A 26,047-nucleotide genomic window follows, 5' to 3' on the forward strand; every position below is an offset into this window, starting at 1 on the left:
ACAGGTATCCAAAACATCAAAGTGGAGCTGAATAGTTTAAGAGAACATAGAACAATCAAGCGCAGAACAGGTCTTTCCGCCCTTGATGTTGCACCGCCATGTGAACTAATCTAAGCCCACCCCGCTACACCATCCATCATCATCATTATCCAAGGACTGTTTATATATTCTGGATCTGTAGTAAACAACCACAAATTATCAATGAATTTGGATCAAATTTTGTTCAAAGTGGGGAAGTGTCTGTCGCAACATAAAATAAATTAGTATATATAATTTTACCCCAGGAATTTAATATGAGAATTATTTCCAATTGCAATTTTTTCTTTGTTTCCATACCAAGATAATAATTCACAAAGTCAGCAGTCAACGCTGGTTGTTTGTGCTTTCTCCTGCCATCTACACTGGAATTGGTATCCAGCGTGTCTACAGGGAAAATGTCTGTGCTAATTCCCATCAATTCAGCTTTCCGCATAAGCTTCCGTATCACTGAGGCACTGCTGGTGAGTGGCCGTGGCAGCTTCTCCCTGGGAACCCAAGCGTTGGGTTTGGTGCTGCGAGCTAACTCCACTTTAGCACGATATTGCTGCAGTCTTGTAGTAATACGTGCCTATATATGAAAACAATTGAATATCATAAACAATACTAAACAAAACACTTAAGTGTGTTTTACACTGAAACTAGTTATTACAGTGGCATTTTTTTCATGGATACACTTTTTAGTCAAATTTGAAGCAAACTTTTAAGTTCCTCAATATTTACAAATTAGTTTCACAAAATGATTTAATATAGTAGCAAACAAGTACGAATTCACCTGCTTACATATGCTCCTTAATCTGAAAATCACAAAGGATTGCAGCTCAGCCTTCAGTGCTAATTTCTTTCCCCCATGCACACTGTTTAACTGGTAATTTCCATTCCTGATGAAGAGCTTATGCTTGAAACTTGGACTCTCCTACTCCTTGGATGCTCCCTGACCAGCTGTGCTTTTCCAGCACCACACTCTTCAACTCTGATCTCCAGCATCTGCAGTCCTCACTTTCTCCTGGTAATTTATTTTGTAACGTCTATTCAGCCTTTTAAACTTGTTCCATTTATCTCATCTCTCTCAAAACCCTCATTCTCTATCATGCATCCGAATATCATTCCAATATTCTCTTCAAAATATCTTCACTGATTTTCTTACTTAGTCTTTGCACTTAGCAACTACTCATCCACGGTGCTTTCAATCTCCATCTTAACTTATCATGTTTTCTTAATTTATCGTCCTGCTAGCGTCACTTTATCTTACCTTCCATTTGAACCACCTACGCCATGTTCAAAGACACTGCTTTTTACTGGTCATCTTTTCTGGTTTTTCTATTCCTATTGTGTCACTTGCTTTGTCTGTCTCTGTCAAAATTACTTTCTTCTGAGAGCAGTCTTGGGAAAAAAAACCTTACAATTCACTTACAACTATACTATCAAAATCCTTGCTGTCTAACTGCAACCACACATCTGCTCAACCACACATTCACCTTTACTAAGGATGCCCTAAATGGTCAATGAAGCCAACAATCTGATCGATCCAATGTGGGGATCTCAGACATTTTGTCAGAAAACTGAAATAAGTGTTCAGATATGTTTCCCACTTTTCATCATTCTATTACCGAAGGGCGAAACCCTTTCTCACCTCACCCAAAAGCCCATCGCTGTCTATCTAACTCTTATGCAAATCCTAACAGACCAAGTCAAATTCAACCATGTTAAACAACTGCAAGATTTTCATTCTTTTCCCAAACACTTCCATAGGCTCACATCCACTACCTTTTAACCTCCTTCAACTCTACAAACCACTTCACTCATCCAATTCGGGTTTCTGCACACCCTAAATTTTAACCAACACAATATTGGCAATCATTTCTTAATTATCAAGCCAGCAGCTTTGGAATTCCCTTTCTAAATTTTGTCCACCTCTGTCTTGTCCTTTAAAATACTGTTGTCAACCAAACTTTTATCTGTCATATAATATCTTGTCTGACTCACTTCTGTTAAGCAGGTTAGGATGTTTAATTATGTTAAAGGTGCCTTATAAAAATAAGATTGTATTTTTGCTGATTATAAGCTTTTCTGAGCTACTTGCCCATTTAAGTGTTAACTTATTAGAAATTAAACTGATCAACTTTCAAGGATTAAATTAATACAGACTCAGTGTAATGTATACTTAATAACCACTGCATAAAACAAAGCACAACTTTATAGCTTTTTGAGAAAACAGGTATATACAGCTTAGAAACCTAGGCATACTTTTTCCACTTTATTGTTCTTTCAAAACCATTATTTTCTTATTTGGCAAAGTTTATTTGCCTTTCCTTTCAATCACTGCATGATGTATCATTTCTCAACATTGCTCAAGAACTAATGATCAGAAGGTTAGTCAGACTTTCACAGAAACATGGAAAATAGGAGTAGTCCTTTGAACTTGCTCTGCCATCGAATATGATCATGGCTGATCATCCTGAAGGGCTTTTGGCCGAAATGCTCATTTTCCTGCTCCTCAGATGCTGCCTGACCTGCTGTACTTTTCCAGCACAATACTCTCGAATCTAACTTAGTACCCTAGTCCCACTTTCCCCCCGTATCCTGTGATCCCTTTAGCCCTAACTATATATAACTCCTTTTCGAAAGCATGCAAGTTTTTGCTTCAACCGCTGTCTGTAGCAGAGATTTTCTCAAGCTGACCACTCTGGGTAAAGAAATTTCTCCTCATCTTAGTCCTAAATGGTCCATCCCATACCTTTACACTGTGACCACAGGTTCTAGGCACACTAGACATCAGGAATATCCTTCCTGTGTTTATACTTTAGTGCTGTTAGAATTTTAGGTCTCCCCCCCATTTGTCTAAATTCCAGTGAATGTAGTCCTACATTCCCCCACCTTTCTTCCCAAAAAGCATCTTTCAAAAGCCCTGTGCCAACCTAAGTTTACCGCATGATATTTAATTTTGTAATTTCTGACAGATTACGGTGAATTAGAATGAGTAAACTGTACATGAAATACTTTGAAGTTCAGCACTTTGTTAGCATATAATATTAATTAATAGTTCATATATTATAAAATATTGTTCTTGACTGTTAGTCAGATATGCCTACACATTAATCAAAACAAATACTGACTTTATTGTTTGCTGCAATTAATTCAGGTGGACGTCTCACTCAATTTGGCTTTCATTAAAAAAAGGGACTAGAAAATTTGAAGAACTTGCAGCTCAATAAAGAAATCTACAACAGTCTTCGCATACTTTGTGACAAATAACTTTCAACTTTAGCTTGGAAGCTGAAAGAAGGTAACTGGGTATCAGCCACCAACCTTAACAAGGAGTAGGATGCCTAGTTTTAAGACTACAGACCATAAGAAATAAGAGTGGAAGTAGGTAATTCGGCCCATTTAGTCTGTTCTGCCATTCAATGGGATCATAACTGATCTGATAATCCTTACCACCACTTTCCTGCTATTTTGCCCTGATCTTTGATTCCCTAACTGATTAAATATCTGTCTATCTCAGCCTTGAATACACTTAATGACTCTGACGCATCAGCCCTCGGCGAAAAAGAATTCCATAGATTCACTACCCTCCAAAGAAGTTCCTCCTCATCTCCATCTTAAATACATCAGCCCTTATTCTGCGATTATACCCTGTGGACCTTGATTTTCCTACAACAGGAAACAATCCTTCCAATGCTAGTTTCATCAAGTCCCCTTAGAATCTTGTATGTTTCAAAAAGATTGCCTGAGACTCCTATATTCTAACAGGTGCATTCTCAATCTATTTAAAAAATTGAACAGGTTCAGACTCTCCCCAGAATTTAGAACACTGAAATATATAGGGTACTTAAGATGCTTGACAGGGTCAACGCTGAGAAGTTTCACCTGATGGGTGAGTCCAGGACCAGAGGGCATTGTCTCCAAATTAGCAAGCAGCAATTTATGACTGAGGTGAGGAAAAATTTCTTCTATCAGACGGTTGAGAGCCTTTAGAACTGCTTGTTACACAGAGTTGTGGGGGCAGAGTCCTTCTGAGAAAGATAGATATATCCTTGATTAGTAGAGGGATCAAAGTTTATGGACAAAGTGTAAGAAAGTGGCTGCAAGGAATGTCAAATCAGCCATGATCTGACTGAACGGCACAGCAGGCTCAAGGAGCTGAACAGCCAATTCCTGTTCTTATTTCTTATGGTCTTACTCAACTTCTCCTTGCAAAATAATCCCTCCATACCTCACCTAGTGAATGTTCTCTGGACTGCCTCCAATGCCAGTATACCTTTGTTTGCGTAAGGGGCCCAAAAAAGTGTTCACAATATTCCAGCTGTTGAGAGAATAATGCCATGTATATTTTCAGCAAAACCTCCCCACATTTATCATAGAATCGATAGTGTAGAAGCAGGCCAATTGGCCCACAGTGACCTCAGAATAGCATCCCAACCAGAGCCATCTTCCTACCCTATCCCTATAACCCTGAATTTCCAAGACTAATCCACCTAATGCTGACATCTATGCACACTATGGCTAATTTAGCATGGCCTATCCACCTTTCGTGCACATCTTTGAACTGTGTGAGGAAACTGGATCACCTGGAAGAAAACCCACATAGACGTGAGGAGAATGTGCAGTGGGGCACTCCAGCTAGTGCTCATCCACTCTGCCCACTCTTCTCTTTCTTATCCTCTTAGTGTTTTTTTCTCCTCTCCTGGCCTCCGACGATGATTCCTGGGCCCCAGCAACTGGCAATGACTCGGCCTAGCGCGGTGATTTCTTGGGCATGGTGACTGTCCAGGATGGCGCAGTGACCTCCCGTAGCAGCCTGCCAGCCTGGCATGGCGACCTCCTGCATGGCGTCCTCTCGACCCAGCGTGGCAGTCTGAAGCAATCTCCCAGCCTCATGATTCTCAACATAAAGCCCAGCGCAGTCTGGGAGTCAGGGCCTGGTGCGGACTGGGTTGAAAGAGTGGTGTTTTGAACTTTTATTTCTGCAACACTGAACATTTTATTTCTCTATTTTCTAAGATCTTGTAATTAAAGAAGCTGTCCTCAGTACTTTTGTACCTAACATGGCAGTGTAAGTGGAGACATATAAACTTTTCATTATACTCACTCAGTATATGTGACCATAAAGCTAATACAATTCAAACTCCACACAGACAGTTGCTGGATGGTGGGATCGAATTTATATTCAACTCATTTTGAAACAAGACCAACACTACATTTGCCCTCCTCATTATCTGCTGAATTTGGATACTAGTGATTTATGGGCTTGGCCTCTTATATACTTCTGATTTTGTAGCTTTCGGTAGTATTTCTGCTTTTCGATTATATTCAGCTACTCTATTCATCCTGTCAAATTGTATAATGTCACATTTCCCCATAGCATATTCCATTTGCTGAGTTTTCCCACTTGCCTAACCTATCTATAAACCCTCTGCTGATGTTGTCAGCCTCACCACTTGCCTTCCCACATACTTTCGAGTCAGCCATGAACTTGGCTGTAGTACATTCCCTTTCCTCAAGCCATTTATACTATAAATAATTGAGACACCAGCACTGATTCCTGTAGTATGCCACTAGTTACTGGCTGTTATCCTGAAAATGCCCTCTTATTACAACTCTGTTTTCTATTAGTTAGGGGAGAAAGTGAGGTCTGCAGATGCTGGAGATCAGAGCTGAAAATGTGTTGCTGGAACAGCGCAGCAGGTCAAACAGCATCCAGGGAACAGGAGAATCGACGTTTCGGGCATAAGCCCTTCTATTAGTTAGCCAATCCTCTATCCATGCAAATACAGTATACTATCTCCAGACCACAGACTTTTATTAAGTAGCCTGATGTATGGTTCTTCATCAGCGCTTTCTGAAAATCCAAATATATTACAAAACAACCTCGATTATCCAAACGAGACGGTCAGGGAGTATTTTGTTCAGATAATTGATTGTTTGGGTAACTGAACAGGGTCCCATGGCGGTGGCAATAGCAGGAACAGGGTCCCGTGATGGCAGCAAGAGTAGGAATAGGGTCCCGCAGCAGCGGCAACAGCAGAAACAGGGTTCCCGCAGCAACCTATTCCTGCTTCCACTGCTAGCCCAGGCTGGCTGCTCTTGCTGTGCTTTTATTTAAATGTAATAAAATTTTTGTGGGATCTTGAGATCTTGTTTGGATAATCCAAAATTTGGATAATTGATGTTCAGATCAACCGAGGTTGATCTGTACATCCACTAATTCCCTTTTATTTACTAAACAAAATAAACCAAATAACTGCATGTGCTAGAAATCAGATACGAAATCAGAAATTGCTGGAAAAACTAATGTCTTGCAGAATCTATGGAGAGAAGGCAAAGGAAATTTTGACCTTTCCTCAAAATTTATTGCAGCTTGGGAAAGATTAGTATAGAAATGGTGGTGGTGGTGGTTGGGGGGGGGTAGGAGGTGTGGACGAATTAGAGTAACTGATAGTTGGACAAAGAGAGAAACAGCTGGGTAGAAAAAAAACACGTGTAAAGATCAGCCTGAGAGAATTAACAGCTGCTAATGAAGACCATTAGTGGTTGACAAAATGTGTGTGTGAGAGAGTGTGTGTGTGTGTGTGTGTGTGTGGGAGGGGGGTTGGGTAACAAAATGAGAGAAGATGATTAGACCATAAATTATTGAACTCAATAATACAATCCCCATTATCAGCTATTTGTTATCCATCTGACGTTTATCCTTTGTCTACTCAGCTGTTTTTCTCTCTGTCTGGGCTCCAATTACACCTATCATTTACTCTTTCCCCTTCCCCCACCCCTCCTTGAGCATACCAACCTTCCCCAAACTACAAATTCTGAAGAAGAGTCACTGGACATGAAATGTTAACACTGCTTTCTCTCCACAGATGCAGCCAACTCTATTGAGTGTTTTTTCCAGCAATTTCGATTTTGCTTCTTTTTATCTATCATCCTTGTTATCTCCTCAAAAGAGCTATTGAATGAGGCATAATTTCCCCTTCATGAAGCCATGTTTACTCAGCTTAATCATATTATGTATTTCTACTTTCTTATAGGCTCAAAGACGACCCAGGGAGATCTACAAACAAAGGAAGATTGACAGCGGAGATGAAAGTGCTGTCTGGTTTTGAAAATTGAGTTGCTGTAAATTTAATAGGGGCTTTATTGGATCAGTGTATTGTTATAGAGTGGGAGGTAGATACCAAGCCTTTAAGAGAAAGGAGGCTTAGAGTCGTAAATAGTTATTGTTTAATGTTCACTTCGCAGTTAAAAATAAAATTGATATTTTTTGTTAAATACGGGAATTTGGGTAGTTCTCTGTCACTCATACTTTAACAGATTACAAGGCGAGGTGAGTTTTTCTGCGTAGTTTAATTAGCAGAAAGGGTTTACCGCTGTGTCGTAACACTTTGGCGCTTTTTTTCCCCCCTAGGATCATAGAATTCCTACAGTGTGAAAACAGGCCAATCGGCCCAACACGTCCTCATGGGCTCTCTGAAGAGCAACCCACCTAGACCCATTCCCCTAGTCTATTACTCTGCATTTACCCCAGACTAATGTACCTAACCTACATACCCCTGAACACTACGGACAATTTAGCATGGCCAATTCACCTAACCTGCACATCTTTGGATTGAGAGAGGAAAGCGGAGCACCTGGAGGAAACCCATGCAGACACGGGCGAATGTGCAAACTCCACACAGACAGTCGCCTGAGGTGGGAATCGAACCTGGGTCCCTGGCACTGTGAGGAAGCAGGAAGGAGAAAGTGAGGACTGCAGATATTGGAGATCAGAGTTGAGAGTGTGGTGCTGGAAAAGCACCGCAGGTCAGGCAGCATACGAGGAGGATGATCGACATTTCAGGCATAAGTACCACACTCTCAACGCTGTGAGGCAGCAGTTCTAACCACTGAGCCATTGTGCCACCCCTCTTGTGGCACAGTCATACAGTCTCTTCTCCTAATCCAAGAGGCCTGGGTTCAAGTCCCACCTGTTCCAAAGGTGTGTAATAATAGCTCTGAACAGGTTGATTAGAAAAATAGGTTAAATCAAAATATATAAATGGAGATCCCTGATTTATGGGACGGCACAGTGGCTCACTGATTAGCACTGCTGCCTCTCAGAACAAGGCACCCAGTTTGATTCCAGTCTTGGGCGACTGTCTGTGTGGAGTTTGCACATTCTCCCAGTGTCTGCATGGCTTCCTTCAGGTGCTCCGGTTTCCTCCCACAATCCAAAGATGTGTAGGTTAGATGATTTGGCCAATCTGAATTGCCATTAGTGTTCAGAGGTCAGGTGCATTAGTCAAAGGTAAATGTGGGGTAATAGGGTAGGAGAAATGAGTCTGGGTGGGTTACTCTTCGGAGGGTCCATGTGGACTTGTTAGGCCGAAGGGCTTGTTTCCACACTGTAATGATTCTATGATTTCTTTTATATATGAAGTTCTTGCTGTCGTCTCAATGTCACTTGTAAATATACCCTCAAAGTTTATTTTAGATTAGATTAGATTAGATTACTTTACAGTGTGGAAACAGGCCCTTCGGCCCAACAAGTCCACACCGACCCGCCGAAGCGCAAACCACCCATACCCCTACATTTACCCCTTACCTAACACTACGGGCAATTTAGCATGGCCAATTCACCTAACCTGCACATCTTTGGACTGTGGGAGGAAACCGGAGCACCCGGTGGAAACCCACGCAGACACAGGGAGAATGTGCAAACTCCACACAGTCAGTCGCCTGAGGCGGGAATTGAACCCGGGTCTCTGGCGCTGCGAGGCAGCAGTGCTAACCACTGGGCCACCGTGCCGCCCAACGTTCTCCCGACGTTTTTATTTTTAGTGATGAGTAATGATCCTGATTTAATTTGCAACTGGTGTGTGAATATTTGTAAAATAATGAACATAACATGAGCGGGTTCAATGTAGTCTTTGGGATTGAAAAGCATTAGTTTTGGATTCAGGGAAGGCCAACTTCGACAAGATCTGACAGAGAATGGCCACAGTAAACTAAGGAATTCTGCTTATGGGCAAAACAACTGAAGAACAGTGGAACATGTCTATAAAAATATTTAACATAACACAAGATCAGTTTATACCCAGAGAGGGAAAAGTTCCACTTTACAGAAGGAAAAACAGCATATGGACAACTAAAGAGATAAGTGACAATATAAAAATAGAAAAAGAGGGGTTACAAAAATGTCAAAAAACAGCACAGATCCTGCTGAATTGGAAAGATACAAAGGCCAGCAAAGAGCCACAAAGCAGCTTCTAAGAGATTATGAAAGGAAACTTGCCAACACAAAAAAAACAATAAGAAGAAATTTTATAGTTTTATTAAGGAACAGCAAGTGGACACAAGCAAAGATGTCCTGCTAAAGACTGAAATTGGGAACACTGTCAATAAGTATGGGGAAATGGCAAACATGTTGAATAGTTACTTTTCCTTAGTATTTACAATAACAAAGGTGGATCGCCTGCCCAAAGTCCTGAGGAAATTAGTAGTAAGTCAGGAACATGGAGTGAATAAAAATTAATATGAGGAAAACATTGGTCTTAAGGAAATTAAAGAATATTTTGACTGTTTCCATCCAACGCTGTTAAAGAAAGTGGGGAGCACATAAGACCATAAAATACGAAAGCATAATTAGGCCATTTGGCCCATCAAGTCTGCTCAACCATTTGGATATGGCTGATAGGTTTCTCAACCCCACTTTCCTCCCTTCTCCCTTGATTCTCACTAATAATCAATAACCTATCTATCTCGGTCTTAAATATTCTCAATGACTTGTGTCCACAGACATCTGCGGCATTGCAGTTTGCCTTGATTTCAGAGTTCCTTGATGTAGGAGTTGTCCCTCTGGATTGGAAATTTTCACATCAATTTGCTTTTTTTTTAAAAAAGAAGGGTGAAGGTGGAAAAACTGAAAATTAGAGACCACTTAACCCAAGATCTGTAGTGGAGAACTTGTTTGGAGTCTATAATAAAAGATGGGGTAATTAAACACCTTGAAATTTTTCAGTTAATCAGGGGGATACAGCATGAATTCACGACAGGTAGGTTAAGTCTGACAAAGGCTATTCATATTTTCTTCAAGAGTGACTAAGATAGCAGACAAGGGAATGTCTATGGATGTTATTTATATGAATTTCCAGAAGGCATTTCATGACTGTTAACTAATTCAAAGAACGGAGGGAAAATTACTGATGTGGCTGGGAAATTGGCTGAGTGGCAGGTGACAAAGTACAGACAATAGGTGGTATTAAATTGGCAGTATTTGGCCAGTCGTGTACCACAGGGATCTGTATTAAAGCCTTAGTTATACACACTACTTCTTAATGACTTGGATAATGGCACATTCCTGATGAAGGGCTCATGCCTGAAGTGTCAATTCTCATGCTGCTCGGATGCTGCCTGACCTGCTGTGCTTTTCCAGCACCACACTCTCAATTAATGGCACAGAAAGTCATATACCCAAATTTGCAGATGACACAAAATTAAGTGGCATTGAAAACACAAAGAAATATTGAGTAATTGTGAAAATTGTCAAAACTGCAAGAGATGGAGTTTAATGTGAGTAAGTGCTATCAATTTTGGATTGACAAAGGATAGATAGCATACTTTATGGATGGTATGAAATTAAATACAATAGGTAACCAAAGAGACTTGGGGTTCAGGTGCATAGATCTTTAAAATGTCATAAACAGGTGCAGAAAAATAATCAATAAAGCTACTGGAATACTGGCCCTTAGATCTAGAGGACCAGAATACATGGATTCAGAAATTACAATACAACTATACAATTTGATTAGATCCACTTGGGAGTATTGTGAACAGACCTGGGCACCACACCTCAGTAAGGATAAAATGGTCCTTGACAGAGAACCACGGTGGTTAGCACTGCTGCCTCACAGCGCCTGAGACCCGGGTTCAATTCCCGCCTCAGGCGACTGACTGTGTGGAGTTTGCACGTTCTCCCCGTGTCTGCGTGGGTTTCCTCCGGGTGCTCCGGTTTCCTCCCACAGTCCAAAAGATGTGCAGGGTCAGGTGAATTGGCCATGCTAAATTGCCCGTAGTGTTAGGTAAGGGGTAAATGTAGGGGTATGGGTGGGTTTCGCTTCGGCGGGTCGGTGTGGACTTGTTGGGCCGAAGGGCCTGTTTCCACACTGTAATGTAATCTAATCTAATCTAATGACACATGGACTCCAGGGGTTAAGCTATAAGGACAAATACACAAATTAGGCCCACTTTCTCTAGAATTTAGAAATTTAAGGGATGATCTGATCAAAGTCTTCAAGATATTGACAGGAAAAGACAGGATGGAGAAAGATAAACTACTTCCACTGGGTGGAGATTCTAGAATTTGGGACATCATCTGAGAATTACAGCCAGATCACTCAGGAGAGATATTAGGAAGGACTTCTACACACAAAGGATGACAGATGTTTGGAACTTGCTTCCACAAACAGCAGTGGATACTGGATTAGTTTTAATTTCAAATGAGACTTTTTTTTGTTAAATGAAGATATTAACGCATGTGAGCCAAAGGCAGGTCACAGATCAGCCATGATCTCACTGAATGGTGGAACAGACTCAAGAGATTGAATAGCCTACTCCTATTCCCATGGTCACCTTTCACTGGTTTTTACAATTTCCCCGATCCTTGTCTTAACACTCACCTTTGTCACACTGTATGTTTATTTTTACAATCTGATGCGATTTTTAACTTCCCTGGTTAACAATGGTGAGCTCATCCCTTTCCTAGAACCCTCTTTCCTCACTGGAATGTCTTTGCTGTCAGCTATTGACTATTTTGTTTAACATCTGCAATTGTTCTTTAACCGTCTTTGCTGCTGAACTCCTTCCTCATTCTAGCCATCTCTACTCTCATTCCTTTGTAACTACAAATACTTAAGATTAGCACAGTTGCTTCTGAGACAAGTGCTTCCCTCTTAACCTGAACACTAAATTCTACATGTTATGGTGACTGTTTCCAAGGGAATCTTTTACTTTGACATCAATTATTGAATCTGTGTCCTTATGTACTATCAGGTCCAAAACAGCTTAGTGGCTGGTTGGATCCACAATGCATTATTGCAGGAAACTGTCCCAAATACAGTCCATGAATTCTTTCTCAAGGCTTCCTCTGTCAATCTGAAGACTCCAATCCACAAGAAGATTAAACTTACCCATGATTTATATACTGCCTTTGTTATATGCCCTCATCATCTCCTGATTTATTCTCTGTATCATTGTGCAGCTACTGTTCAGGGATCTATATTCAGATCCAGTGTCTACCAGCTTCTTCTTTCCCTTTTTATTTCTTATCTCCACCCATAAGTTTCATGTCTTCCAACTCAAGATTTTTTTTTTGTTTTTGTACTTATTCCTTTCCTTCCTCACAATGTTACCCCAACTGCCGTTCCTCCTTGCTTGTCCTTTAGATAAACCACATGCCTCTGAATATTTAGTTCCCAGATTTGATTTAATTCTAATATTGTCTCTGTTATGGCTATAATATCACATCTATTAAATTTATACAGTTAATTCATCTATTTGTTCTGAATACTGCGTGCATTCAAGTAAGCAGCTTTTTTAACCATTTTATCCCCAATTTGACTCTATTTACTCATTTTCTATTTTTGCACCCACTGTCTCTTACTGTTCCACTCTTGGTATTGTTACCCAAACAGCTGCCTTGTAATTCTGCAATATCTTCTTGCTTTGTAAGCCCAACTTATCCAATTCACCAGGACAGTGGTCCTAGCATGGTTGAAGTTAAGTCAAACAGCTCTCTGCTACTCCAGTAATCAGCCCAAATGATTCTAGCCACACCAACCTTTGAGCTATGCAGTTTACCTCTTGATTTTACTTAGCATATGCCAGTTTACTCATGACTCAAATAGTACTCTGATGGTTATTAACTTGGTTCTTTTTTGGACTTACTCCTGGCTGCTCAAAGTCTTTCATTAAAGACTTCTTTCTAATCTTAACAACATTGTTGGCACCGACTACTAAATTGTTCTCATCCTCCTCCAACTTCTTCTTTAGCCCCAAGATATCCCTGATCCTGGGACTTAGCAGGCACTACAGCCTTCAGGACGGCCAGTTACAGCTGCAGAGTATAGAGTCATAGAGAAGTACAGCATGGAAACAGACGCCGGTCCAACCTGTCCAACCGACCAGATATCCCAACCCAATCTAGTCCAATCTGCCAGCACCTGGCCCATATCCCTCCAAACCTTTCCTATTCATATACCCATCCAAATGCCTTTTCAATGTTGCAATTGCACCAACCTCCACCACTTCCTCTGGCAGCTCATTCCATACACGTACCACCCTCTGTGTGAAAAAGTGCCCCTTAGGTCTCTTTCATATCTTTCCCCTCTCACCCTAAACCTATGCTCTCTAGTTCTGGACTCCCCAAACCCAGGGAAAATACTATGTCTATTTACCCTATCCATGGCACTCATAAATTTGTAAACCTCTATAAGGTCACCATTCAGCCTCCGACGCTCCAGGGAAAACATCCCCAGCCTGTTCAGCCTTTCGCTATAGAACAAATCCTTCAACCCTGGCAACATCCTTGTAAATCTTTTCTGAACCCTTTCAAGTTTCACAACATCTTTCCGATAGGAAGGAGACCAGAATTGCACGCAACATTCCAACAGTGGTCTAACCAATGCCCTGTACAGCCGCAACATGACTTCCCAACCCCTGTACTCAATACTCTGACCAATAAAAGAAAGCATACCAAACACCTTCTTCACTATCCTATCTACCTGCAACTCCACTTTCAAGGAGCTATGAACCTGCACTCTAAGGTCTCTTTGTTCAGCAACATTCCCTAGGATCTTACCATTAAGTGTATAAGTCCTGCTAAGATTTGTTTTCCCAAAATGCAGCGCCTCGCATTTATCTGAATTAAACTCCATCTGCCACCTCACAGCCCATTAGCCCATCTGGTCAAGATCCTGTTGTAATCTGAGGTAACCCACTTCGCTGTCCACTACACCTCCAATTTTGGTGTCATCTGCAAACTTACTAACTGTACCGCTTATGCTTGCATCCAAACCATTTACGTATAGGACTCAACACCGATCCTTGTGGCACTCCACTGGTCACAGGCCTCCAGTCTGAAAAACAACCCTCCGCCACCACCCTTTGTCTTCTACCTTTGAGCCAGTTCTGTATCCAAATGGCTAGTTCTCCCTGTATTCCATGAGATCTAACCTTACTAATCAGTCTCCCATGAGGAACCTTGTCGAACGCCTTACTGAAGTCCATATCGATCACATCTACTGCTCTGTCCTCGTCAATCTTCTTTGTTACTTCCTCAAAAAACTCAATCAAGTTTGTGAGACATGATTTCCCACGCACAAAGCCAAGCTGACTATCCCTAATCAATTCTTGCCTTTCCAAATGCATGTACATTCTGTCCCTCAGGATTCCCTCCAACAACTTGCCCGCCACCGACTTCAGGCTCACTGGTCTATAGCTCCTTGGCTTGATTTTGCCACCTTTCGAAACAGTGGCACCACGTTTGCCAACCTCCAGTCTATCGGCACCTCACCTGTGACTATTGATGATACAAATATCTCAGCAAGAGGCCCAGCAATCACTTCTCTAGCTTCCCACAGAGTTCTAGGATACACCTGATCAGATTCTGGGGATTTATCCACCTTGATGCGTTTCAAGACATCCAGCACTTCATCCTCTGTAATATGGACATTTTGCAAAATGTCACCATCTATTTCCCTACAGTCTATATCTTCCATATTCTTTTCCACAGTAAATACTGATGCCAAATACTCATTTAGTATCTCCCCCACTTTGTGTGGATCCACACAAAGGCCGCCTTGCTGATCTTTGTGGGGCTGTACTCTCTCCCAAGTTACCCTTTTGTCCTTAAATTTATTTGTAAAAACCCTTTGGATTCTCCTTATTTCTATTTGCCAAAATAATCTAATTATAATCAATTATAATGTCCCCGACTCCAACTATATTCCTATTTCCATCCCTACCTGAAATGACTCCTTGTACCAAAATGCTGTGCTCAGTTTGTTCATCGCCCCCACCGCAATCCTCACTTTCAGCAGCACAACTTGCAAAAGCCTTATTGTTGTTACGTAATTGCAGTGGCCGAGGCTCCTTAATTTTATTCCTTGGGTTTTCACACCTACCTCACCTGCAGTCTCACCCACCTGTCCTTGATCATAGACTATCTTTGAATTATTTAATCTGAAGGGTGTGACCATCCTTTGAAGCCAAGTGTTCCCCATTTGTATGGTATTAAGCAAAGGTAGGAGTGCTACTTCAAGAAATAATAATGGAAGGATCCCTGTACAATGTTATCTCAGAGAACAACTAGAATACTGAGCAGAATATATGTGAATTCCATTGAGCTGTAGCATAACTTTTGGGTGGTCCTTAAAAAAGTGAAGTGAACTTTCAAAATGCTTGTAACAAACAAGGAACTTCTTGTGAGGAAGTAAAAAATAGAACTGAGCTCACAATAATTAATTACAGACCACAGTGTTAAGTTGATGGTACTTCACTTTTAAAAAAAAATCTATATTCAATAAAGTTAGTTAATATTTAAAAACCATCCAATCTTGTGGTTTATTTCTACCAGTTACGTAGAGTTCTTTGGAGTTCTCATTAATCTTTAGTGGTCTGCAACAGGGTGGTAATAAGAGCTATCTTTTAGATTTTGGAGCAAATTACAAGGCAAATGTCTTCTCAAGAACAGCTACAACATTGCAAAGTATTAATCATGCATTCTGTATTAAAGGGAATGTTTGCAATATAATGTGTAACATTTCATTTTTATAATTAAACAATGTCAAGCTTCTGGCATGCTACAAATAAAATTGCAAATATGTATCGAATTTTGATTGAATACCTTGACCACATTCACCTTTGTTTCATATAACTTATATTGCTATTGATCCTTCATACAAAATAATACTTAGCATTTTGGTAAAGTTCTGTGATTCATACCTGTGCTTCTGGAGTAACGTGCTTGTCTCGCTCTTGTAAAGTCATTTTACAGTATGACTGCAAAGCTAAATAGTTCTTTCGTTTCCATTTCCTGTCAAACTTGTCAGCATGTTGTTTGCAATATGCAAAAAACGGATCTGCTATATCCTGTTCCAAAAGACCAAACACAGAGATACTTCAATTTTCCATAAATATTATTTAAATCACACCACGAGCTTTTGCCATTGGAAAAGATTGCCACGGCATCTGTCTTGATTGCTTGTCTTTTTTCAAACATCGTCAACAATTACAGCAAACAATGTTTCAGACCTCTAAACTGAGAGCTGGCTGCAATCTACAACAGATGCTTTTACATGCTAGAAGCACATATTAACATTTCAAAAACTAGAATATGCATTGATATTAAAAGCAATTTGTTTTTTTTTTACTTTGTCCACTGCTTTGTCTCCTGTATTAATCTGAAACAAATTGCAATAAAATATGAGATAGTCATCCTGAAGTTGTATCTCCCTTGACAACACATATCCACTCTTCCCTTCACAATTTCATAACATTATAAAATTATGCTGGATTAAACTTGTTAAATTTAACAAAAAATACAGGCACTCTTAAACTGAATCCAGCAAATCATTTTATATTCCCAGTTTCTTTTATGGGAAAAGGCCTTCACGAAAAACTGCATAATAGATTTGATGGAAGTCACTGCATGGGAAATCAAGTGTGAAGTAGACAAAATGCCCTGAAATGGAATCAGAGAGCAGGATTGCAGGTCGGTACCCGCACTGTTTTAACCCTAATTCTGAATGCAGAAAAGTAGTCCTGCTCCAATAGTCACAATTTATATAATTATTTGGTAGCAGAATTTGAATTACATCTGAAGAAAATTACATTTGAAAACCAACAGAGGGCAACAAAAAATAATTAGGAGGGAGAAGATTAAATATGAGAGTAAGCTAGCCAGTAATATAAAGGAAGACTGTAACAGTTTCTTTAATACATAAAGAGCAAAAGAGAGACGGAAGTAGACACTGGGCCACTGCAAAATGATGCTGGAGAGATGGTAGTGGGGAATAAGGAAATGGCTGAGGAACTGAATAATTACTTTGCGTCAGTCTTCATGATGGAAAACAAAATATTTGAGAGGAGGGGTGGGCAGAGCTGAGTATGGTGACTCTCACCAAGAGAAGATACTAGAAAAATCAAATAGCGTGAAGACTGATAAATCACGTGGACCAGATGGACTACACCTCAGAGTTCTAAGGGAGATAGCTGAAGATATAGGGAAGGCGTTCGCAGTGATCTTTCAGGAATCGCTAGAATCAGTGAGGGTCCCAGGGGACTGAAAAATCCCTATCATGATACCCTGTTTAAAAAGGGAGTAAGGCAAAAGACGAAAAGTTACAGACTAATTAGCCTAACCTCAGTCGTGGGTACGATCTTGGAATCCATTGTGAAGGATGCGATTTCTCAATACTTAGAAGTGTATGATAAAGTCGGGCAAAGTCAGTATGGTTTCATCAAGGGGAGGTCATGCATGACAAATCTCCTAGAATCCTTTGAGCGAGAAAGTAGGTTAGACCAAGGAAAGCCAATGCATGTTATCTATCTGGACTTCAATAAGGCCTTTAATAAGGTGCTGCACAAGAGGCTATTGAGTAAGATCAGGGCTGTCAAAGACAAGATGTTAGCTTGCACAGAACCCTGGCTGTCTGGCAGAAAGCAGAGAGTAGGGGTAAAAGGGTCCTTCTCAGGACAGCAACGATGACCAGTGGTGTCATGCAAGGCTCAGTATTAGGACCACAACTTTTCACTTTATACATTAACCATCTAGAGGAAGGAACAGAGGGCATTCTCGATAAGTTTGCATATGATACAAAGATAGGTAGAGGGACAGGTAGCATTGAGATGGCGTGGAGGCTGCAGAAAGATTCCTGACAAAGGGCTTACGCCCAAAACATCAATTCTCCTGCTCCTCAGATGCTGCCTGACCTGCTGTGTTTTTCCAGCACCCCACACTCAACTCTGATCTCCAGCATCTGCAGTCCTCACTTTCTCGTGAGGAGAAGGTTCTGGGCAAGTTGAGAGAGTGGCAGATGGAATACAAAGTGGTACAATAGAGGAATACGATGAAATGCAATAGAGGCATGGACTATTTTTTAAATGGGGAGAAAATTCAGAAGTCTTAAGTGCAAAGAGACTTGGGTGTTCTGGTCCAGGATTTTCTCAAGGTAAAACTGCAGGTTGAGTCAGTAGTTAGGAAGGCAAATGCAATGATGGCATTTACTTTGAGAGGACTTGAATATAAAAGCAGGGATGTACTTCTGAGGCTCAATAAGTCTCTGGTCAGATCACAATTTGAGTATTGTGCACAGTTTTGGAATATCTCAGGAAGGATGCACAGGTAGAAGATCCGTTATCCGAACATCCAAAAACTGAAAAGCTCCGAAATCTGAAAGTTTTGTTTCTCATTAACAAGGTTGTTTGGCGAGCAAACAGTTAACCCAAGTCGACACCCACTCGATCCATGTCACTCAGATGCAACGTGGGTGAGGTGGGGGGGTGTGTAGGAATCTAATTGAAACATACAGAATACGGAATGGCCTGGACAGAGCAGACATTGGAAAGCCGTTTCCATTGGTAGGAGAGACTAGGACCCGGGGAAATAGCCTTAGAATAAAGGAAAGACCTCTAAGAATGGCGATAAAGAGAAACACCTTTAGCCAGAGTGATAAATCTATGGAATTCATTGCCACTGAAGTCTGTGGCGGCCAGGTCATTGAGTATATTTAAGACTGAGATATATAGGTTCTTGAGCATCAAGGGGATCAAGAATGACAGGGATAAAGCAGGAGAATGGGGTTATCAGCCATGATTGAATGGTGGAGCGGACTCGATAGGTTGAATGGCCTAACTTCTGTTCCTATGTCTTATCGTCTTAAATTTGACAGAAAAACAATGACGTCTGGTGACAAAGATTCACAGACTATTAAAAGTAGTAAATCCGATTAACAAAGCCCCAATAAATGTAAAACAGCATTGTTTAGAGGAGTGTAATAGAAAAGCAGAGAAGTTTGGCTGAACTGATAAAGAAACTTCAAAACATATTCCATTTATGAAAATGCTCAGCAAGAAAGAAAAATAATAGGTTTGGGATAGTACTCATTTAATATAGACTTATAATCATGCCTACAGACTGCAATTGTTTGAGAAATCAGAAGCCCATCAAGAATTTGATAAAAAGGGGGAAACATTTGTGCAAACTAAGAGTATATGACATGAATTTTGACAAGTACATAAAAAAAGTACAAAGTTAAAAATCACACAACACCAGGTTATAGTCCAACAGGTTTAATTGGAAGCACACTAGCTTTCGGAGCGACGCTCCTACATCAGGTGATCACCTGGTGTGTGATTTTTAACTTTGTACACCCCAGTCCAACACCGGCATCTCCAAATCATAAAAAAAGTAGATAACCATTAGCCCTTTAGAAGCAGAAGCAGGAAAAATTACCATGGGAAAATTAGAAAATGGCACACTGAACAAATACTTTGCATACGTCTTCATAGTGGAAGATGTAAGTTACATACCAGAAATAAGATGGTAACCGAGAGCTGAGAGGGAAGAAATTAAGATAATAAAGTATTGGAGTAGCTTGAACTAAAATTTGACAAATACTGAAGGCTTGATGGCAGCATCCTTGAATTCCAAAAGGAGAGTTACATAGATATAAAATGTGCTGATAAGGATTCTCCACTTTCCTCAATTCTGCTGTGACACCAGCAGATTGGAACGTGCATGCAATACTACCATTCGAGTAAGGAGGGAAAGAGAAAATAGGCAGTTAGCCTGCTAAGAATCTGTTGTAATCTATTAAGGAAGTCTTAATAATGCACTTAGAAAATCATAGGATGATCATAAACACTGTACACTGTTTAACAAAAGTGAAGTTATGTTGAACAAAACATCACAGTTTGAGGATTTAACTAGAAGACAAAGGGGAATATATACATACTCGGATTTTGAAAAAAAGAATGCAATTCAATGTCAGACAAAGGTAAATATCTACTATAAAGACTCTTAAAGTTGGGGGTAATATATAAGCATGGCTACAGGGTAGGTTAATGAATAGAAAACAGAGTAGGGATAAATGGAGCAGTTTTGAGTTGGCAGACTATGAAGTGCTGTAAGAATCAGTGCTAACGTTTCAGCTTTTTAAAATCTACATCAGTAATTTAAAAGAGATAGGATCACTTACAGACATGTACTGATGCATCACAATACAAAGTTAAATGGGAACCCAGGTTGAAAGGAGGACAAAAAGATGCTGCAAGGAGATATAGTCAGATTTAGTGAGTGGGTAAATAGGCGAGAAAATAGGTATAATGTGGAGGGATAAGAAAGTTCTTCAGTTTTGTTGGAAAAGAAACGATCTTACTCCTCACCTCCCACACCACTGTGGGGAGCATACAAATGTTGATGTTTGCAGAGAATTGAGTATATTCCCACCAGGAGCACAAGTAGTTAGTGCAGATACAGAAAACAATAAGAAAGGCACAAGCAATTAGGAAGACAAATCACTAATCAAAAAAACAACTGAAAGGTATGAGCAAGAAATTTAGAAAATCATAATACTATCGGGCAGAGTTTGTAAAAGGGAAAGTTATTTGATAAATTGAATCATGCTTGCGGCTTTAACAAATATAATGGATGAAGGGGAACCAACAGTTGTAGTGCATTTGGAGTTCCAAAATACCTATGATAAACTGTCATAAAATGTTAATAAACAAAGTAAATACTAATAGAGTTGGAGGTGATATATTAGCATGAATATTGGATTGGATGACAGACAGAAAGATCAGAATGGGGTAAAGAGACATTTTCCAAGTTGGTGAGTTATAACTGGTTGAAACTTTATTGCTGGAACAGCGCAGCAGGTCAGGCAGCATCCAGGGAACAGGAGATTCGACGTTTCGGGCACAGGCCCTTCTTCAGGAACCGTTCCTGAAGAAGGGCCTGTGCCCGAAACGTCGAATCTCCTGTTCCCTGGATGCTGCCTGACCTGCTGTGCTGTTCCAGCAATAAAGTTTCAACTTTGATCTCCAGCATCTGCAGACCTCACTTTCTCCTCGAAGAGTTATAACTGGGGAATGCTGGAGCTTCACTTGTTTGCAGTCCACATTAATGACTTAGATGAAGTAACCAACTGCATTGTAATCAAATTTGTGACAATATAAACATTGGTTAGGAGAAAGTTGTGAAGAGGGTACAAGTACTCTGCAAAGGGTTAAAGATAGATTAAATGATTTGGCAAAAAATTGGTCACTTAAAAAAGGTCATATTTGCAATTCAAAGTCAACAATTCTGGCAACTAGGAAATAAACTATGTTTAAGGCCACAAATCAAAGCAACGATGATTTTAATAAATTGTGGTACAGGCTCAAAGTGTCTGCTCAAAAGCCCACTGTATCTCCTATTTCTTATATTCTGCTGTTCAAATGATGTTAGCTTTTACCGCATTTGCTTTGAAGCACAAGAATAAACATGTATTGCTAAAGAGCATGATGAGACCACATCCAGAGTATTGTCTGTAGTCTGGTCATAATATTAAAGGCAGGCTATACTTGTTTTGGAACCAGGATTACAAAGGTTCACAAGATTGGCACGCAAGATGAGAAGGTTATAATATGATGAAGCTAAACAAACTAGGCGTTTAGGAAAATTAGTGAAGATCTCATTTAACCTATTGTTCCATCCCTATCATACTTCAACTTTCTGGATTCCTGTTTCTGGTCTCTCATTTCTTTCAACCTTTGCATCAAAACTTTTCAAGACAATACAATCTACTCTTAATTTAAAATTATTTAATTCAAGTTATTTGATATTTTTATGTTTAGGCACTAAATTCACACTTGCTGTTATTAATGTTCTTTAGACTGGATAACAGAGTTTTTAATGCAAAAGGATAATCAGCAATAGACTGCATCAGTAGTTCAGTCACTTCACCTTACTTACTCTCAGTCTCCTGCTCTCAGGCATTTACTACAGCTTTAATTCATTCTTGGGAGATGGACTCACTGGCCAACATAATATATCTTACCTATTCTTAGCATAATGAATGGTTTACTAGGGTACTTCAGGAACAACTAACAATCAAATATTCAAGTGTATGTGAAACTGGAGTCACGTATAGATTAAAACAAACAAGGACAGCAAGGACATTTTTATGACAGTGTCAGTTTGACAGACATGCTTACTGATATTTTACTCTATTAACTTTTTTCAAAAATTAACATTACTACACCACCACATGCGAAAGCATGTTATTTTACTAATCATGACTGGAGTGATTCCAGGTTGCAGAAATGAAAGGCCAGTGTCAACGATTACACCATGCACTGCTCTTAAGTGGTCAAACTTTCCCGCCACTAAAAATCAAAAACTTCACAATAGATATCACAGAATTAGCAAGGAGGAACTAGAGCACTTGCCTTTTTTAAGGCCAACGAGATTAACACTTCTACATCCTGCCCTGCCTGAAAATCAACTGACTCCATCTAAATCTCAAGGATAAATCTCTTTGAATCTTTATGCTGCTGTTTAAACACACAAGCAGTGTATTCAAAGAGAGGTGGATAACTATTGATTTATCATTTTTTTTGTTAGTTGTACGAAAATAGAGGTAGTAGCATAGTGGTAATGTTACTGGACTATCAATCCAGAACTCCAGGCTAATCTTCTGGGCAAACGGGTTTGAAGCGAAACATGGCACATAGTGAAAACTGATTTCAATAAAGTCCAGAATCTGAAAACAAGCTGGACTAATGGCTACCATCTAGCCAATGTTGATTGTTGGAAAACTCCAGCCAGTTTTTTTTTAACCGAAGGAACTCTGCTGTTCTGAAGTAGTCTGCCTGACATGTGACTCCAGACTCACAACAATGTTTCTTAACTAGGGAGTTAATCTCAACTAGTGATGAACAATAAATTTTGGCCAAGCCATTGATACCCACAACCCATGGACAATATAAAAAAACTGATATCTGATGGCTGATCTAGTGCTCCTAAGATGAAATTGAGCAACAAAGAAACCAAATGAAAACTTATGAAAGTATCAGTGACGATAAGCAAACAACTAATAAATAAGGTTTTACAGATGCAAATGATGTGAAATTCAGCAATAAGGAAAACGTATAATAATGGATCTTGAAATTGTAAATCAAAGTGCTTTAGTGTCAGACTAGGAGCCAGTCACATAATGTTCTCAACATTAAAGCTTGTGCAGTTTAAAACTGAAATGGAGGTGACATTTCTACCACACTGAAGTACACAAAATTTATGCCAAGTTCAACAATGAACCACCATTTGCAATTTGATAATTAAAATGAGAGCAGGTTTTTGCCTAATGAAGACTGTCATCTTTAAAGAAAAACATGGCTTTCACTTAGTATTAATGTAATGTTTTGCTGAACTTTACTGATGCAGAGCAGATAGTTTAGTTTTAACTTCTACAATGACAGACACATGCACAACAAAGGCATAATTTCCACATTAAATCTTATTCTATGTCTGACAACTCTCAGAGAAACGCGAGGGCAACACCAACCAAAGCCATAGGAGCAGAAACTGGCCATTCGGCCCATCTGAGTCTGCTCCACCATTCAATAATGGCTGATAAGTTTCTCAACACCATTCACCTGCCTTCTCCCTGTAACCTTTGATTCCCTTAACAATCAAGAACCTTTCTAGCTCTGTCTTAAACATACTCAAAATTGTGGCCTTCTGTGGCAATTAATTCAAAAGATTCACCACTCTCTGGCTGAAAAAGTTTCCCCTCATCTCCATTCTAAAGAGTCTGCCCTTTACTCCAAGACTCTGTCTTCAGGTCCTAGTCTCTTCTGGTAATGGAAACATCTTCCCAACATCCATCCTATCCAGGCCTTTCAGTACTCTAAGTTTCAATTAGATCCCCTCATCCTTTCTAAACTTCATGGAGTATAGACCCAGAGGCATCAAACTTTCCACATATCTGAAGCTTTTCATTCCTGGGAATCATTCTCATGAGCCTTCTCTGGACCCATTCCAGGGCCAGTACATCCTTCTTAAGATACGGGGATCAAAATTGCTCACAACATTCTAAATGTGGTCTGATCAGAGCCTTCGAAGCCTCATGAGTATGAACCTGCCTCTATATTCTAGTCCTCTTGAAATAAATGCCAACATTATATTTGCCTTCCTAACTATTGACTCAACCAGCAAGTTAACCTTCAGAGAAACCTAGACGAGGACTCCCAAGTCCCTTTGCTCTTCAGATTTCTAATTTGTTTCCCCATTTAGAAACTTTCCCCATGCTTCTATTCTTCCTACCAAAATGCATGATCTCACACTTTCCCACATTGTATTCCATCTGCCACTTCTTTGCCCACTCTCCCAACCTGTCTAAATTCTTCTGCAGCCTGCCACCTCCTCAACACAAACTGTCCCTCCATCTATCTTTGAATCATCTGCAAACTAAGCCAGAATACATTTGGTTCCTTCATTTACACCATTAATGTATAAACTCCACTAGTCACCAGCTGCCATCCTGAGAAGGACCCTTTGATCCCCATTCTCTACTTTCTGCCAGTACCCATGCTAGTACCTTGCATCTAACACCATGAGCTTTTATCTTACTCAGCAGTTTCCTGTGCAGTACCTTGTCAAACGCATTCTGGAAGTCCAACTAGATAACATCCATTGGCTCTCCTTTGTCTAACCTGCTCGTTACCTCCTCAAAGAATTCTAACATTTGTCACACATGATCTCCCCTTCATGAAACCATGCTACCTTTGTTCTATTTTTCTTTGCACTTCCAAGTATTCAAAAATTTCATCCTACAAGCCACTCTACATGGGATTCATCAATTTGATCAAGGCTTTTGGCACAGTTGATCAGGAAATGCTATGGAAGACACTGTCAGAGGTTAGCTGTCCAGAGAAATTTATCAACATCCTCTGTCTCCACCGTGTGGATGAGGGTGACAGTCCTCACCAGTAGTACCAATCTGGATCTATTAAGAATTAGACTGGGTCTGCAGCAGGTGGTGAGGAAACCAATAAGGAAAAACATACTTAATCTCATCCTCACCAATCTATGACAATAGCAGTAAGAGTGACCAACACACAGTCTTGTGGAGTCAAAGTCCCATTTGTGCATTGAAAATTCTCTTCAATGTGCTGCATGGCATGTTCACTGTGCTTAATGGAACAAACTGAGTGCAAATGCCATTCAGCTCCTGACGTTATTACAACTTTGATTCAAACATGGACAAATGAGTTGAATCCCAGAGATGAGGTGGGAGAGAGCCAGCCCTTCACATCAAGATCGCATTTGATTGAGGGTGGCATCCAGGAGCCCTAACAGGGATAAATTCTCCACTGGTTGGAGTCATACTTGGTATATAGGAAGATAGTTGTGATTGTTGTAAGTCAGTCATCTCAAGACATCGTTGCAAGCGTTCCTCAAAGTAATGTCCCAAGTCCAAATATCTTCAGCTTCTTCATTGGCATTAAGACAGGAAGCAAGCAGAGGTCTGTCATCACCCCCACACTATTCTCTATCTTCATCGCCAAAATTCTTCACCTTGTCAAGAACAAGTGGGGTGGACATTGTCTGCCATCAGATGTAAAACTTTTCACTCTCAACAAGATGAAATCCAAGAAGAAAATGACAGTGACATCATTCATGAAATTTCAGTATGTGGATGACAACATCATCTCCGCTCTCTTGGGAGAGAAACTTCAATCCTTGCTTAATGCCCTTATGGCAGCATACCGAAAAATTGGTCTCAGGCTCAATCCCAAGATGACTTTATTCATTCATTCAAGGGCAAGTTGAGATCTAACCCTCCAGTAAGATCTGGATCTATTAAGAATTAGACTGAGTAACTAACACACAGTCTTGTGGAGTCAAAATCCCATCTTTGCATTGAAAATACTCACCACTGTGTTGCATGGCACAATTACAGTGCTTAATGGGACTAACTTTGAACAGATCCAG

General features: G+C 40.1%; 1 protein-coding gene across 13 annotated transcripts in view; it reads right to left on the minus strand.

Annotated features, from left to right (window-relative positions):
* Positions 1-26,047, minus strand: part of phf14 (PHD finger protein 14) — a 303,155-nt gene that overhangs the window by 201,443 nt on the left and 75,665 nt on the right. For all 13 annotated transcript variants that reach the window (XR_006311668.2, XR_015757178.1, XR_015757177.1 and 10 more), the window contains exons 8-9: positions 16,012-16,158; positions 337-607 (exon numbers count right to left, since the gene is read on the minus strand). Coding sequence is in view for 8 of the 13 variants with exons in the window: in XM_043689855.2 (XP_043545790.2) it covers positions 337-607; positions 16,012-16,158 (418 nt within the window). In the remaining 5 variants the exon portion in view is untranslated. The remainder of the gene's footprint in view (positions 1-336; positions 608-16,011; positions 16,159-26,047) is intronic.

This window comes from Chiloscyllium plagiosum, unplaced genomic scaffold, assembly GCF_037043375.1.
Source record: "Chiloscyllium plagiosum isolate Xiang-an unplaced genomic scaffold, Cpla_swu_hap1 HiC_scaffold_5, whole genome shotgun sequence".
NCBI classification, from domain to species: domain Eukaryota; kingdom Metazoa; phylum Chordata; class Chondrichthyes; order Orectolobiformes; family Hemiscylliidae; genus Chiloscyllium; species Chiloscyllium plagiosum.